Below are 17,154 nucleotides of genomic sequence, written 5' to 3'. Positions count from 1 at the left end.
AATTCAGGCCACCAACGTCCAACATATTACGTAAGTTGTAAACATGATTTTTTGTTCATATAGGTATTGTATTGGTTTCAGTGTGATCTGATAGGTTTTGTAAATATTTGAATATTTTACGTGGTCTCCGCTCTGCGCACCGCGTCGTCGCGGCCTTGCCAGCCGGTAACCGAGAGCGGGTGGGCGGCACTTTCAACGGGAGGCAGGGAGTGATGTCCATACTGTACGTTAGTACTCTTTATTATACCGTGCTCTTACTCTATAGAATGTCCAATCCTGCCTTACAAAGACTTTAATATTTATATTTGTCACGTCTATACTTCGTTTCTGAGCATTATTGAAAAAAAAAACTTACTTGATACTAGTATTAACCACTAAGTACATAAATAGGGTAATTCGCCAGTAACAGGCCACTATTAGTAACTGGCCACGCCAAACCAAAAATGAATTCTATTCACCTATAAATAGAATTCATTTTAGTATAAGGTGGCCAGTTATTGAAACCTTATACCTACTAAAAAGAATTATGTATAGAGGTGAATAGAATTCATTTTTAGTTTAGGGCGGCCAGTTACTGTCGATTTACCCTATTCGATATCGAGTTCCGTAAACGTAAGCCGGCCGGGTAAGTAAAAAAGTTCAATCGCAATAGGGTAATTCGTCAGTGGCCACCCCAAACCAAAAATGAATTATATTCACCTATAAATAGAATTAATTTTACTATAAGGTGGCCAGCTGGCCAGTTATTGAAGTTATTGAAACCTTATACTAAAATGAATTCTGTTTATAGGTGAATAGGATTCATTTTTAGTTTAGGGCGGCCAGTTATTTAAAGTGGCCAGTTACTGGCGAATTACCCTACTTAGTAGTAGCAGTAACAAAAAGTGATAATGCAAATTGCAATCAGTGAGGTGCGCCCCAGCGCGAGTACGGGCGCACCGCACGCGTCTGTGTGCGTGCATTACACATACAAATACAGTCTCTCACGCCGCGGTTACGCCCCGTCAGAGCGACGGGTATATTCAGCTTGAAATCTCAAAATTGACTTTTAGCTCAGCTCCCGTTTCGTCTTAAAAGTGCCGGATTAGGAACCACAAGCTTACTTCCGCGAAGTTCTTTCTAATGCTAAAAAAACGAACTATAGATAGGTAGTGCAAATAAAGCAAAATATATGGCACTGTATTGAGCGCCATATATTCTGAGGTAAACGAATTGTCCAGTTATATCATTGTCTTCAAAGTACCATGTTTATTTTGTTCTGAATATCGAATCTAACTAATAAATAGCGTACCTAACAACCTTTTATTAAATTAGAAATTCATTCAACTGTTCAAGTTGTCCTAGTGCTCGCAATAAAGTGTAAGTGCAAACTAACCCTCTTATTCATAAACGCACTACAAATCTCAATTAGCTATAATCGTTTGTCTTTATCTGGCATTTTGAATTTTTTGTAAGAAAGGAATAAAACAATTTAACTAAACCAGGACCGTGAATAAGGGGGTAAATTCTTAAGAAAACGTCCGATTCGTAAGGTCATGCCTCTCATTCCAGGTGAAACACGACGAAGACCGGCGGCACCCGCGCATGGAACACATCCTCCAGGCGGTGCGCTGCCAGTACCTCACGCCTAGCTTCCTCAAGGAGCAGATGAGCTCGTGCTCAGTGCTACAGAAAGTGCCCGCCTGTCGGGAGTACCTCGCGAGGATATTTCAGGTAATAATGAGGATAAACGCGGGAAACTTGGCGTAGATGGCGCAGCAACCATATTTCTGTCCGTTTGAGGTATTTTTTTTAATTGACCAATCTCATGTTTAGGAATTAAGAACTCGCAGCTGTAGAAGAACTGGATTTCGACAAAAGTGGGACCAGTCTGGAACTGACTACTTTTAAACAAGAATAATATATATTACTTCTAGACATTGGATAATATCGACCTTGATTAAAAAAAAGAAAACAACAAAAAACGCAAATAAATGATAATCGATATCATCTTACACGAGTTACAAGTAATGAATTACTTAATAACAGATAAATGACTAAGCAATAATGTTATCTTTATCCTTCCGCTTTTATTCCTATGACGTCACGATAGCAATTTATAACAACTTTTTATGGACTTTGGTATGTTTATCCTGCTTGAAATTGGTTTGCTTGAATAGATATTTACAGTTGTAGGCTAGAACCTACCACTGTGAACGAGAGCGCGACCGAGCGGTGTTAGGTACTTGACACTTAGGGCCCGATTCGGATTTTGAAATAAACATCTATTAGACATCACCAAAGATACGATAACGATATGTTTAAGATCTAACCTGTCAAATTTGACATTTGCGCGATTCTGGAGATACTCTTGAACGATTTCCATAGGATATGACTTAGAGATCTAATTCACATCTAATAGATATCTTACTCTATCTAACGTAAAAGTGACATTGGTTGCCCGAATTGCGCTGCAAAAGAGAACTAGTTGATATCTAAACTATAACGTATCTAGAATGGATCTAGTACGTGTCGTCTCTTGTGAATATCTTGAAGTTCTAATACGGCAGTTATACGATTGTACGAACTTAGACACAAAAAGCTATTGGTCGAGCGAAACTTTTTCAGCTTGGGCAAAAATCCTTTCGTATATATGTCTGTCGGGTCACGTATGGTGTTCATCAATACATTTCACTCTTAGTCAGTACATGATATAATATAGATAGTCAGTACATGAGATATCCTGCTAGCCTGCTACCCAATATAATTGATTACCGCACACGGTTCCTATACCAAGTAAAACTGCAAAACATGGGATAGACAGTTGGTTACATGCTTTTTGAATTCGCCGATTGCAAGTATCTGATTTTCATGAATGCAACTATCGAATTACCTGAAGAATGTTTCGTTAAGTTGTAGTTGATCGAAACTAATAAACTGTCTGCGGTTTAGAGATAGTGTATGTGTGCTACGTTTTGTAATGTTCATAATTCTTTTTAAAAAAGGAAAATTTTATAATACATAATTCTAATCTCCAGAGAGATAAGAAGTGGTCGCACCAACTGAGCTAGAATTAGACCAAGATAAGTCTGCAACGATATTGATAGCACAGTGCAAGTGTTGTTTTTAACGTCAAACTTGAACTTCAAAAAAAATAACTTAAAGATAGGTAACGTGCCCTTGTAAAGTTATTAGTTTCATTTCTTGAATATCAGGGTGTAGCCACTGTTATCACAGTCATGTTTGCTTTCCAGTACGACAATGATTCAAAAAATTAAGGATATGGTGCAAATGTGATGAAAAATGTGTTGAAATAGATATTGAGGACTTTGACATCAGAACATGACTCTGCATTTTTTTCTAGCGCAGATTTTTTTAGTAGGAACTGTGTCTCAGTAGTCAGAAAGTGTTGGAACGGTGTAAAGGTATCAAGTGTTTAAACTTACGATCAAGTTATCGGCCAGGCGGTGTTTGTGTTTAGATAAGGTTTTGCTGTTAAGTTAGAAATCGCGAAAATTCACTTGATCAGTGCAACCAATTTACGGACATAGTGTTTCACCAGTGAACAGTTAGTTCTTGAAATACATATATTCAGAATATATTTAGGTGAACATGTGTAATTTAATTAAACGAAAACAATGCTTATTTAACTAAAACGTGACAGATCATTGATTAAAGTTGAATATTAACTTCGACGATAAATTGATAATTCTTGAATTAGTATCAAGTCAAAAACTATGGCGGCCAATGACGTTAGTGATATCGTTTTAGAAGAATTAAAGGTAGGTGATGAATTGAATTATTTAACACTGTATTTTGGTAAGTATACCTGAGGCCATTGGTCCATCGAAGCTTTTGCTAAGCTGCTACGCACGTATAGGTGCATTATTTATTTATTTACAAGAACGTCTTTGACACCAATTAATTACACTTGTGTTTTAAAGCAGAAGGGCATTTGTTTCTTGCTTACCATACATACTATATTAATTATTATTTTTTATGTATTTTTATTAAATAATGTTATTTAGGTGGTTATGTTTTTTTTGGGGTTTTGAGGTGGTTGTTGTTTATTGTACCTACATTTTGAAGTTTGTCCAGCTAAAGAGTTTTCCATTCATATATTCAACGGTTACATGGAAAAGACATCCCTTCCTCCCTCTAAGGATAAGGTCGCCTTTTGTGCCTCTTTTTCTGTGAATTGTATTTTTTTGACCTCTATTGTGTACAATAATTACTACTACATTCGTTTTAGTAATCAGGATGTCGACGCATGAGTCAATGGGGTTGGCAGGTCGAAGTATTTAGCAGATGGCGCCATCAACATAGTTTGCCCTGTCAATCCCTAGATTTGTGTCAAGGGGCAAGCTATGATGATGCCATCTATGCAAACTTTTGACAGTTGCCAGCCCCATTCTAAGATTGTGAGCATTATACCTACAGTTTTGATAAAGTATATGAGTAGTATATGAAGTATATAATCTGTACGGCTCTTTCTTCACTCGTATAATATATTTCCAGGATCTGACATTACACAAGAAGCCCGTGGTAAAGGAGCGGCGGCCGAACACGCCGCGCATCATCTACGTCGCCGGGGGCTACTACCGGCACTCCATCGACGTTTTCGAGGCATTTAACCTGGACGACGGATGCTGGACGACGTTGCCGCGGCTCACCGTGCCGCGCTCGGGGCTCGGCGCGGCCTTTCTCAAGGTAATACATCTGACACTGATATTACATCGAGGTTTGCATAAAGGGATTTTTTTTCTAAACAATCTTATTATTGTGTCGGGTCATGTCATGCTATATGTCTCGTTATTTGCTACTCGATAAATTTTCAAACAATTTTGGTATTAAACAGCGTCTTTCTTCCATCGTCCAGTGTCGTATTCTCACACTTTGGACATATTACACGTCGAGACGATACATCTGTGGAACGACTTGCAGTGCAGGGAAAAGTCGAAGGCACTAGGCGCGGTAGGCCTAGTCAAAAGTGCATTCAATGAACCACTCCATTAATGTACAAGAAGGCTACAGTACGGAAGGAATGGCGACGGATTAAAGCTTGCCACCGGCCCTGATATGACGACCACAACCACACTGACAAGAGTGTGACGACAATGAAGAAGAAATTTTCAAAAAATATTACGAGGTCATAACTAAGTGTAACTTTTTTTTATACCACATCGGTGGCAAACAAGCATACGGCCCGCCTGATGGTAAGCAGTCACCGTAGCCTATGCACGCCTGCATTTCCAGAAGTGTTACATGCGCATTGTCGACCTTTTAAAAACCTTTACACTCCTTTTTAGGGTTCCGTACCTAAAGGGTAAAACGGGACCCTATTACTAAGACTTCGCTGTCCGTCCGTCCATCCGTCCGTCTGTCACCAGGCTGTATCTCACGAACCGTGATAGCTAGACAGTTGAAATTTTCACAGATGATGTATTTCTGTTGCCGCTATAACAACAAATACTAAAAACAGAATAAAATAAAGATTTAAATGGGGCTCCCATACAACAAACATGATTTTTGACCAAAGTTAAGCAACGTTGGGAGTGGTCAGTACAGTCAGCGGCAGAAGTCGCTATACACTCCAGGTGCTCAAAGAGAGGTAAACGTTTAAACTGTCAAAAAGTTGTTGACTGTCATGGTAGCATTTACTTGTGAGCGCTCAACATGTCACAAATATCTTAACAGTCGCTATTCATTAATTTCTACACTTACAACAAATCATTGATACCTTAGCTGTCAAAAAACCATTGGTATCTAAGCGGTCAACGTGTCAAATATATCGGAACAATAAGGAAAAATAGACGTTTAAAGCATACATGTATGGTCGTATATTGAATGAATAATAGCTATGCTAATTTCAGGTAAAGCGTTTTGACAATCATCGAAAGCAGTACAGTCTTGTCATCACATACATCTATCTCACGTTTTGCCCTTCAACCATTGACAGAGGCCTGTCAGTCAGCTTACTAAAAACTATTTCTTTTATTGAATAGAATCGTCAAAACGAATGAGTGACACATAGCGAAAGCTAACTGAAGCCGAATTTAGAGCCAATTGTCAAGGCACGCTCTGGTCTTGTGACTAAGGCGTTTGCTTTTCAAAGCAGAGACCGCGGGTTCAAATCTCAGTCGGACGCACCTAGAGATTACAGCTTTTTTTTTTGGGTTTCATTTCTATTATTAATTTGTAGTTTTATATTAATTTCGCATAAGTTTATATGTTTTTTGAAGATATGTCACATGTAGAGTATGTACGACTTTCTAACAGGACGTTGTTCCTTAGATTACTCCTGTGCGGAATACCATTTGATGTTTACTGCTACAGTTGCCTCCAGAAACTCGCGAACTAAATTGACATGAGTTTGACAAATAAAATGATACCAGGAATAGCAAAGTAAAAATAGTCAGGGGTATATGTCGATAAAATGATATCGATAAGTAAGATGCACTGACTACCCATGTGATAATTATAAAGGGGTCACAAACGATTTCGATTTGTATGAACGTAACGTTGAATGAACGTTGTGACGCGAAAAGTGGTGTTGAATCATTTGTAAGATTGTGACGTTACCAATCAAATCAGGAGGTGCGGATGTGAAACTGACAAGTTTCAATGCTAAGACGAAACAGGATCTGAGTTTTAAATATTTTATTTAAATATACCCATCTCGCTAACGGAAGCGGCTCCTAAAACTAATGCGATAAGGACAAGGCGAAAATTATCTGTGCCGGACCGTTTTGCTTTTTAGGCTAATTGATATCAGTTTTGAATACTACGCCTCTCATTGCGGCATAGTCAATGAGGCCATTTTGGCCATTTTTGAAAGGCGCCTTAAAAAACAAAAATATCAAAAAAAGAAAAACGGTCCGACACAGATATTGACAATATTAATATGTGTTGAAAAAATCATTGCTCTAGACTCAAAAACCACGGAGGAAACAGTCGAGTACGTTTGTATGGAGATATGACCACTCCTGTTGGCTCTTAACCTTTTGGCCGCCGGACCTAGTCCGCAAAGACGCTCACTCACACGCCAGAGCAAATTTTAAGTAAACAACTAATAAAAAGTTTAGGGATTGCAAATAGTGATATCGATATTTACAATATTATGGTAAAAATCTTTTTAATTTAGCTTTGTTCTTATCCTGTTTTAATTTCATTCCAAATTGCCAAAATTAAACATATGTTTTACACCCGAAAATGTTTAAAATATAGGGATTTAACATAAAAAAACAACCACTAAACAATGTCGATTCAAGACGTGATATCGCCGCACTAGGCTGTACGAGAAGTCTTTTATACAAGACAACGGCGCCCATGGACTGCCCGCAATGCAGACCGACAAGGACTGTTTCCGCGCGGATCAAGTAATAATAGTCTCTAGGTCAACGGCGTAAGCGCTTATCGGTACGTAAACTTTATTGGCGTAACGTTAAAGCTGCGCATCATGTGTCGATAAAGTCAATATACCGGAACTGTTTTAGTGAAAATTACACGTGGGTTGAATTTTTAATGAGTGAAGATATTATTCCGGAATTAGAATCTATCATTATAATTTCAGTTTGGTTTACATTAATCTATAGGTCTTATCAAAAAAACGTTCAACGACTTGTTACAAAAAAATTACACATTAACTTCAATGTTATAACAATAAAAGTAAAGTCTGATAAACAGGTATGTCCCTGTTAGTAGAAGAGCCGGCCGCAAATTTTCTAACCGACTTGATACCACGATGAAATGCACAATGGTTTCCCATAAAAGTGATGCTAAGTCCAAATTCGATAGTCTGCCACGGCGGAACTTGCCGAAAGTACGAAAAAGAAGGCCACTTCCGGTGCCAAAAAAGGGAGTTGATTTAACCCATCTGATACCGAAATAATAGTTATGGCAGCAGTTAGAAATTTACATGTAGACACATAAAAGCGAAGTCTGTCAGTATTTTTTTTGCCGGAAGTGCTTGGCAGACGCTCTCAAAGGTGGCCACCGGGACCCCTAATTTAACCCATCTGATACCACCATGAAACCAATTCCAGTCGGTAGGTATGAACCCTCATGTCAGGAATATATAAGTCTGCCAAGGCTTTTCCTGCCGAAACACCTTGGCAGACGAGATTATGTGAGCAAGGTAACCATCGGTTACCGTACACTAACCCATCTGATACCACCATGAAACCAATTCCAGTCGGTAGGTATGAACCCCCATTTTACGAATATATAAGTCTGCCAAGGTTTTTCCTGCCGAAACACCTTGGCAGACGAGATTATAAGCAAGATGATCATCGGTTACCGTACACTAACCCATCTGATACCACCATGAAACCAATTCCAGTCGGTAGGTATGCACCCTCATTTCAGGAATATATAAGTCTGCCAGGGCTTTTCCTGCCGAAACACCTTGGCAGACGAGATTATGTTAGCAAGGTGTACATCAGTTACCCTACATCAACCCATCTGATACCACCATGAAACCAATTCCAGTCGGTAGGTATGAACCCCCATTTCAGGAATATATAAGTCTGCCAAGGCTTTTCTTGCCGAAACACCTTAGCAGACGAGATTATAAGCAAGATGACCATCGGTTACCGTACACTAACCCATCTGATACCACGATGAAATCAAGTCCAGTCGGTAGGTATGAACCCTCATTTCAGGAATATATAAGTCTGCCAGGGCTTTTCCTGCCGAAACACCTTGGCAGACGAGATTATGTTAGCAAGGTGTACATCAGTTACCCTACATCAACCCATCTGATACCACCATGAAACCACTTCCAGTCGGTAGGTATGAACCCCCATTTCAGGAATATATAAGTCTGCCAAGGCTTTTCTTGCCGAAACACCTTAGCAGACGAGATTATAAGCCAGATGACCATCGGTTACCGTACACTAACCCATCTGATACCACGATGAAATCAAGTCCAGTCGGTAGGTATGAACCCTCATTTCAGGAATATATAAGTCTGCCAGGGCTTTTCCTGCCGAAACACCTTGGCAGACGAGATTATGTTAGCAAGATGTACATCAGTTACATGAAACCAATTCCAGTCAGTTGGCAGACTTGACTTGGCAGACTGGACTTGTCAAACAAGGTATCAGATGGGTAAATGTAGGGTAACTGATGTACACCTTGCTAACATAATCTCGTCTGCCAAGGTGTTTCGGCAGGAAAAGCCCTGGCAGACTTATATATTCCTGAAATGAGGGTTCATACCTACCGACTGGACTTGATTTCATCGTGGTATCAGATGAGTTAGTGTACGGTAACCGATGGTCATCTTGCTTATAATCTCGTCTGCCAAGGTGTTTCGGCAGGAAAAGCCTTGGCAGACTTATACATTCCTGAAATGGGGATTCATACCTACCGACTGGAATTGGTTTCATGGTGGTATCAGATGGGTTGATGTAGGGTAACTGATGTACACCTTGCTAACATAATCTCGTCTGCCAAGGTGTTTCGGCAGGAAAAGCCCTGGCAGACTTATATATTCCTGAAATGAGGGTACATACCTACCGACTGGAATTGGTTTCATGGTGGTATCAGATGGCTTAGTGTACGGTAACCGATGATCATCTTGCTTATAATCTCGTCTGCCAAGGTGTTTCGGCAGGAAAAACCTTGGCAGACTTATATATTCGTAAATTGGGGGTTCATACCTACCGACTGGAATTGGTTTCATGGTGGTATCAGATGGGTTAGTGTACGGTAACCGATGGTTACCTTGCTCACATAATCTCGTCTGCCAAGGTGTTTCGGCAGGAAAAGCCTTGGCAGACTTATATATTCCTGACATGAGGGTTCATACCTACCGACTGGAATTGGTTTCAAGGTGGTATCAGATGGGTTAAATTAGGGGTCCCGGTGGCCACATTTGAGAGCGTCTGCCAAGCACTTCCGGCAAAAAAAATACTGGCAGACTTCGCTTTTATGTGTCTACATGTAAATTTCTAACTGCTGCCATAATTATTATTTCGGTATCAGATGGGTTAAATCAACCCCCTTTTTTGGCACCGGAAGTGGCCTTCTTTTTCGTACTTTCGGCAAGTTCCGCCGTGGCAGACTATCGAATTCGGACTTAGCATCATTTTTATGGGAAACCATTGTGCATTTCATCGTGGTATCAAGTCGGTTAGAAAATTTGCGGCCGGCTCTTCTACTATGTACCACACTTGTGCGAAGCGGTCGCTGCGGTGTATCCCTTCCCACTAAGCTATAAAATAACATCAATTATTTTTTTTATTTATCTCTTCTGCAATTAAATAGTCCACAATCTACAATGGCAAATTTACTTGTCTGACTCTACTTTATAGAGCTAAAGAAGCTACCTGAACTTTAAATATAGTTATGCCTATCTGACTCTCGTTCTACGTATTCTAGTAAGTAGTTACCTACTATTCGTTGAAAAAAATTGGCGATTAACAAGTGTTCAAATACTTAGATAAAAACATATTTCTGACTTTATATTTACTTTAAAAATTCCCATATCGAGTTAACATTCCCATCCCTAGCTGTCTTTTATACAAGACAACGGCGACGAGGAACATGAAAAATGTTGAAAATTGGAGCAATTTTTTTAAATGCCTTATTATAAAAGAAGGGATTTATATAGCGGCTTAAAAAGCAAATAAATGAAAAAACAAAGACCTTAAATATGAACACGAGTGTAAATGAAATTGCAATTGTTATTATTTTCACATTAACTCAGTGGTTGAATTTGTGTCTTGTATACAAGACGACGGCGCCAGCGTATCGTTCTATCGTTGTCTTCTATACCGGACAACGGCGGTCAAAGGGTTAATATGCAGGTTTGGGGGCAAGTTGTTTATATCAAGAGCTCGCGGTTGTCGCCATAAATCTATAATTAGTGATTTAATTTTATACAATGTGACCTGTAGATGAGATTGATCGATAGTTAAAGTTAGATCAAGAAAAGTCTGCAGCGATTTTCATGGCCCACTCAGTGAACCTGTTATTTAATACGTCATAATTTCATAGAATTTTGATGTTTAAAATAATACTTGCACTGCGTGGGCTATTAAAATCGCTGCAGACTTTTTTTGGTCTAACTGTATTTAAATTCTGACCTAATTGTCAACTTGAATGTCCAGTTTAGGGACTGGTCTTCTTTACAATCGAAGCAATAGGGATCACCGAGACGATTTAATTTTTACGTCCACACCACACAAAATAAATGAGAAATTTTATCTTATTTCCCCGTCTGGGTCGGCCTTATTTGTATTTAGAGCCAAAATCACTGTTTCTATGTTATCACCTACAACTTGTTACTCTAGCTGTAAGTTTGCCTAACAAATAAAATAAAATAAATACAAGAAAATATTTATTTAATTACCTTTCTTGTATCTATATAAATGCACAATTTTCGAAATACCAATTAACATTTGTAAAATAATTTAAATTACTTAAAGATACATTTTAACTGACCGCGCAACAGTAGCGCCGCTAGCGGTGAATTCTCGCGATATTCTCTAATTCAAACTTTTTAGAAAATATCCATATAAACAGCACTGGCCAAACTGTGGTATCATTTGTGCACATTGACCTGTCAATTTAGTTCGCGAGATTCTGGAGGCAACCTTAGGTTATACTGGTTATACTAACAATAAGTTAGTACGAACGTTAGTTTGAACGAAAGGCCAAGAAAGAGACCCATTAATGTTTAGGTCATACTGAACAACTTTTACTATGGGACCAACCCCGAAAACGCGGAAAAATACTTAGAAGTTTCATACATTTTGCTGGTCTGATGTTGAAATTTTCTATGGGAGAGTAATTTTTTTCCCGGGTTTCGGGGTTGGTCCCATAGTAAAAGTTGCTCAGTATGACCTAAACATTAATGGGTCTCTTTCTTGGCCTTTCGTTCTGATACATACTGTGTATAACTCCGTATACTCTATCCTCTCTGCTAAGTTGTAAAAACAAAATTCGTCATTCCTATAGTCATCAGTTAGCATATTACGTAGGTGTATATGCATGGCAGTGATGGTTTTAACGGCTAGCCTCTATTACAAAGCCATAAGGTTTACATGTCAGATTGGGACAGAGAACGTGTTAAGTTTCAATTCTATTATTTTCTCCTTCGTTCTTTGATCGATTCGGAGCATCGTATTTTAGTACTATATAGTATATTTTAGTACAATAAGCGGGCTAAATGAATATATTAACATATAATATGCTCTACGATTTGGAAGAACGGCCGCCTATAACAGTTAAAATAAAAAACCTATCATTCTCGTAAAACCTACTTATTTATTGTCTAAGTTTGACACTTGACGATAAAATACTTCTTTAAGAAAGGAGGTGTCAATTCGTAGCTGCTACAGTATTTTTTTAAAAGTTAAACAGATAAAATGTTGATGCTTAGTTACCATTGAAATAACAACTGCTTAGCAACTGGTGGCACCCTGGCTGCTGACGTACGTGATTGGCAGTGCGTGTAGGTATTAATGACAGCAGCTTGAATTTGAGTGCTTAGTTACCACTGAGTTTCTAACCGTTATTGGCATTGAGATTAAATAAGGGTGTATGTGTTAAAGAAAAACTCAGAAGTTAAGATATATGTGACGAACTGAAAGCCTATGCTAAAATGACAACTTAGATGTCCTTATTTTTGTGACGGTTGAAGTGTATATGTTTTCTTGAACACCTTACCCGCTCAGGTATATCTGATGCTGACTGTACTTGGATGGGTGACCGTTGTTTTTTTTGCTTTTTTTTTTGTTTTTTTTTTTGCATTATGGTACGGAACCCTTCGTGCGCGAGTCCGACTCGCACTTGCCCGGTTTTTTGAAGAACCCCATACTGTAGACCCTCGGGAAAACCTCGGAAAGGAGCTCATTCCACAGCCGGACAACTTTTTTTTTTTGCTTCAGGGTCTGTTCTACGCGGTGGGCGGGCGGAACACGTCGCCGGGGTCCTCGTACGACAGCGACTGGGTGGACGTGTACAACCCCGCCAACGAGCACTGGCGGCCCTGCAGCCCCATGTCCACGCCCAGGCACAGGGTACGTGCACACTGTATTTACTGTTTACAAAATGTTTAACTGTGCAATAGTAGATCTTATGTCGTTGTAATAAGGTTTAAGAATGGTCAAATGGTGATGATGGTGATGGTGGAATGGCGGTTTAATGGTGGAACTGTGCTTAAAGTCCGTCTCTAAGCAAACTCTGCACCGATGATATGATTATGATTTTGACAAGCTTTTATTTAGTTTCACCTGACCGTTGTCTGTCTGTGTGTAATCAAATCTTGCAAGTTAGATTTGATCCACTTCCCGGTTTCCGATTGAGCTGAAATTTTGCATACATACGTAAGTCGGGTGACAATGCAATATTATGGTGTCATCAAGCTGATCTGATGATGGAGACCGGAGGTGGCCATAGGAACTCTGTGATAAAACAACGAAACCAAATTGTGTTTGGGGTTTTTAGAATTGTCTCGATGAGTATTAGTTGCCTGTGGAAAAAAAAAGTGCAGTCGGTATAAAAGCTTGTACCAAAAATGAAATTTTTGCCAAAAACTTATTTTATAAAAGTTAAACTATTATAGTGACAGATGAAATAGGAAGAAAGATACGATTTAGCGACCTCATGTCGCACCTCAGAAACGTTTTCTCTGTTCAATGAATAAGACAGGCATTCTTTTGTCTTTTTTGAACTGTTTGCATGGATCCTTGGGTTAATGGTCCTTTCAAAACAAAGTTTGATCTTGTTATTAAATTGCTTTTAGGTGGGAGTAGCGGTAATGGACGGACTACTGTACGCGGTCGGAGGATCGGCGGGTTCGGAGTATCACAAGTCTGTAGAATGGTAAGTCGAAGTTACACTGAGAGAAAAATCATCACCAGGATTTATTAAAAAACAGTTCTGTACTGGGGGAAAAAATAAAGTTTTAGTAATAATTATGGACGTTTCACTATTTCTGTAAAGTGTATTTATTTCTACAAACAGCTTAGTAATCCCAAATATAATTTCAACAAACAGATAATAGAAATTGCAAGAACTAATAGAAATTGCAAAAGTCAATTTGTTCCTATTAGTTAACTCTCCTTGTCCCCGGATTAAGTTTATTTTTGTAATTCTAAGTGTGTTTTTGTTGTACTTTTCTCTCAGTGTACGAATAAAAAAAGTTACTTTAAAAAATATGTGATAACGATTTGAAGGGCCGGCTACACTGGCCGCGCAGGCCGGTTGTTACAGGCAAGCAGCGCAATCTTATCGTGAATTGGGTACTTTCCTTTTTTTAAAGTGAATTATTTCAGACAATAAAGCACCAGATAATTATTAGAAAAACATAAATAGCCGTTACTTTTAAACATAATTTCTATTTAATAAATCGGATCGGAATATTAAAACTCACTATACTCCTTTTCATAAAAATTCCATATTGGCAAACCGTGTTGACAGTTCTAAAAAAGAAGCCGATTCGACTCGTGGGAAAGTACCCGATTACTTCCCGAAAGAGACAAACCATTTTAGTTAACAGGCTCGTTAACTGGCGACTCGCGTTTAACGGTGGTGTAGTTTAGTTTGTAAAGTGAGTGTTCTTGTTGCAGCTACGACCCCGAGAAGGACGTGTGGTCGTGGGTGGCGCCGATGGCGGTGGCGCGGCTGGGCGTGGGCGTGGCCGTGGTGAACCGGCTGCTGTACGCGGTGGGCGGCTTCGACGGCGCGCGCCGCGTCAACACGGCCGAGTGCTACCACCCCGAGAACAACCGCTGGACCGAGATCGCGCCCATGCAGCAGGCGCGCAGCGGCGCCGGTAAGTCTGCGAGGTGTTTTGGGTTTCGAGTTTAATAGGGCAGTTTTGGGGGAGAATATGAGACAACTCTCGGTCATTTACGATCTGTACTCGTGCAATTTAAGAATAAAGCGAAAAGGTATTTTTTTTCAACTACCTGAGAGAGATGTGGTATCCGTTTAGTGCACATTCCGAGTATAGTAATTGTGTGCAGGCGTGGCGGCGTTGGGGCAGTACATCTACGTGGTGGGCGGCTACGACGGGTCTGCGCAGCTGGCGTCGGTGGAGCGCTACGACACGGAGCGCGACGCGTGGGAGCCCGCCGCGCCCGTGCGCCTCGCGCGCTCCGCGCTGTCGCTCACCGCGCTCGACAACCGGCTCTACGCCATGGGTCAGTCACTCTACATCGAATGTATGATTACTTCAAACACGAGTCAGATTTCGTGTTAAAATCGACTTTTCGAGTTCTAAGTACTACCACTACTAAAATAACTTCTTATATTTTATTAATTATATTAATTTCAGATTTGTAGAAGTAAAATTAATGATTTTGGTAGTCTATTTTCGAATTGTCATTGTAAATTTGATTTTCTATTCTTTGTATAATAATCGTTACAAGCATCATACCATCAAGCAGCATATTAATGACCGGCACTATTTTCCAGGCGGCTACGACGGCACATCGTTCCTGGACATCGTGGAAGTGTACGACCCGAGCACGGACACGTGGTCGCCGGGCACGCCGCTCACGTCGCTGCGCTCCGGGCACGCGTCGGCCGTGTGCCACCCGCGCGTGGCCGCCGCCGACCCCGACCCCGCCGCCGTCGCCGCCGCACGCCCCGCGCAGCCCGCCGCCAGCTCGCAAGACATACCCATGGCCAACAACATCATAGGAACTTTATCCAATAATAACTGTCGGGGGTGCTTATAGCACCAGTGAATATGGGACTAGACGCACGAAGCAGCTAACGAGCTTTTGCGCTCCGTGAGCTAAGGTACCGTGGCTTAAAATAGCACAATCTCAAATTCTAAGTTAAGAGTGAGAAATACTGCCATAAAGACGGCCGCGTTTGAAAAGTGCGTATCAGTGCAGTGAGCGCCGCGAAAAATCGTACGGACCAGAATCATGATCGAACGAAATGAAATTTCCCAGACTATTACGTGTATGTTTGTGTGTGGTGCGGTTGAGAACTTGAAAAAAATGTATACAGGAAATTGCCATCCAATTTATTTCCTATTATAATGATAGAAATTACATATGCGAATTATATGTAATTTCTTGGTCTCTAGATGACACCGTACGCTACATACAGCGTCAAATTGTGTGAGAGAACACAACATTTCCATAAAATGTGATACTGAATGCTGTCCACAGCGTAATGCGTCTATTGGAGACCAAGCCAGTTTTGTTAGGTACAGTCGGGAATAAAAAAAAGCATAAGAACTGCCTTTGGAAGCAATTCAATATTTAACAGTTCGTGATATTTCCAATCTTATGAGTCTTATGACATAGAGTCAGACCAAACTAACTTGGCAGTTATTTTAATAGCACAAACTTCTACGAAATTATGACGTTTAATATAACACTTGCAGTCTGTGCTATCAAAATCGCTGCCGATTTAGCTTGGTCTGACTCTAGACGTAATTTACCGTATATTTATGTGCATTCATTATCTGCGAGTTCTGCGACCTAATGCGTGACAATGACAATTAATACAAGTCGAATTGAACTAAAAAATGTTTATAGTCAAATATTAAAAACTGTACCTACTGTTGTTGTAATTTTCAGTTATAAGTAAATGTGGACAGTTATTTGATATATTTATATGTTCAATGTGATAATGTAAATATGTATATTATTTTAAGGGCTCTTTGTAAGGAAAGCAAAGACTGTTATGGGAATAAAAGATTGAATTACTAAATTAAGCACTTTATTTTTTTTCTAAACTAATAAATGATACCCCTTCAGACCTCCGCTTCACCCTTACAATTTGTTTGTTATTACACAATTTGTAAAAATCTGGGCTCAGTATTATAATATCAAGCTAATAGTAATGCGGTTTTTCATACAAAACATCAATGCTGGCCTTATCCTTGCTATGCAAAAGGGCCCTGATGATTTTTTTAGTTTTCATTGAAAAAAATATTTATATTTGAAAGCCATGCCATAGAATAGGTTCAAGTAATTATATGTTTTTATTAAATACAAAAGCTTTAAATACACGTACAATTATATCTGTATGTAATGTATTATGTGGAATATTTACATTTGAGTAGCTATCAAAAATCGTTTGCCTACAGTCCTAGACAGCTAAGAAATAAAACCTGACTCATAATTTTCATACATGTTCAACGTTAAAAAAACTTTAAGGTTGTAAGATGTACTTATTAAATGACAGAGACAGAAT

The 17,154-nt window shown here is 39.5% G+C and overlaps 1 protein-coding gene across 1 annotated transcript in view; it reads left to right on the top strand.

The window, feature by feature from the left end:
• Nucleotides 1–16,660, top strand: part of LOC134665865 (kelch-like ECH-associated protein 1B) — a 34,536-nt gene extending 17,876 nt beyond the window's left edge. Inside the window, exons 7-13 of the mRNA XM_063522897.1 lie at nt 1,552–1,713; nt 4,498–4,689; nt 12,879–13,010; nt 13,736–13,815; nt 14,562–14,767; nt 14,961–15,137; nt 15,412–16,660. Of these exons, the coding sequence (XP_063378967.1) occupies nt 1,552–1,713; nt 4,498–4,689; nt 12,879–13,010; nt 13,736–13,815; nt 14,562–14,767; nt 14,961–15,137; nt 15,412–15,677 (1,215 nt within the window). The 3' untranslated portion in view covers nt 15,678–16,660. The remainder of the gene's footprint in view (nt 1–1,551; nt 1,714–4,497; nt 4,690–12,878; nt 13,011–13,735; nt 13,816–14,561; nt 14,768–14,960; nt 15,138–15,411) is intronic.
• The last annotated feature ends 494 nt before the right edge of the window (nt 16,661–17,154 follow it).

Source organism: Cydia fagiglandana, chromosome 7 (assembly GCF_963556715.1).
Source record: "Cydia fagiglandana chromosome 7, ilCydFagi1.1, whole genome shotgun sequence".
Taxonomy (NCBI): domain Eukaryota; kingdom Metazoa; phylum Arthropoda; class Insecta; order Lepidoptera; family Tortricidae; genus Cydia; species Cydia fagiglandana.
The sequence above is the reverse complement of the archived record's forward strand: the minus strand, read 5'-3'. Positions and strand labels throughout refer to the sequence as shown.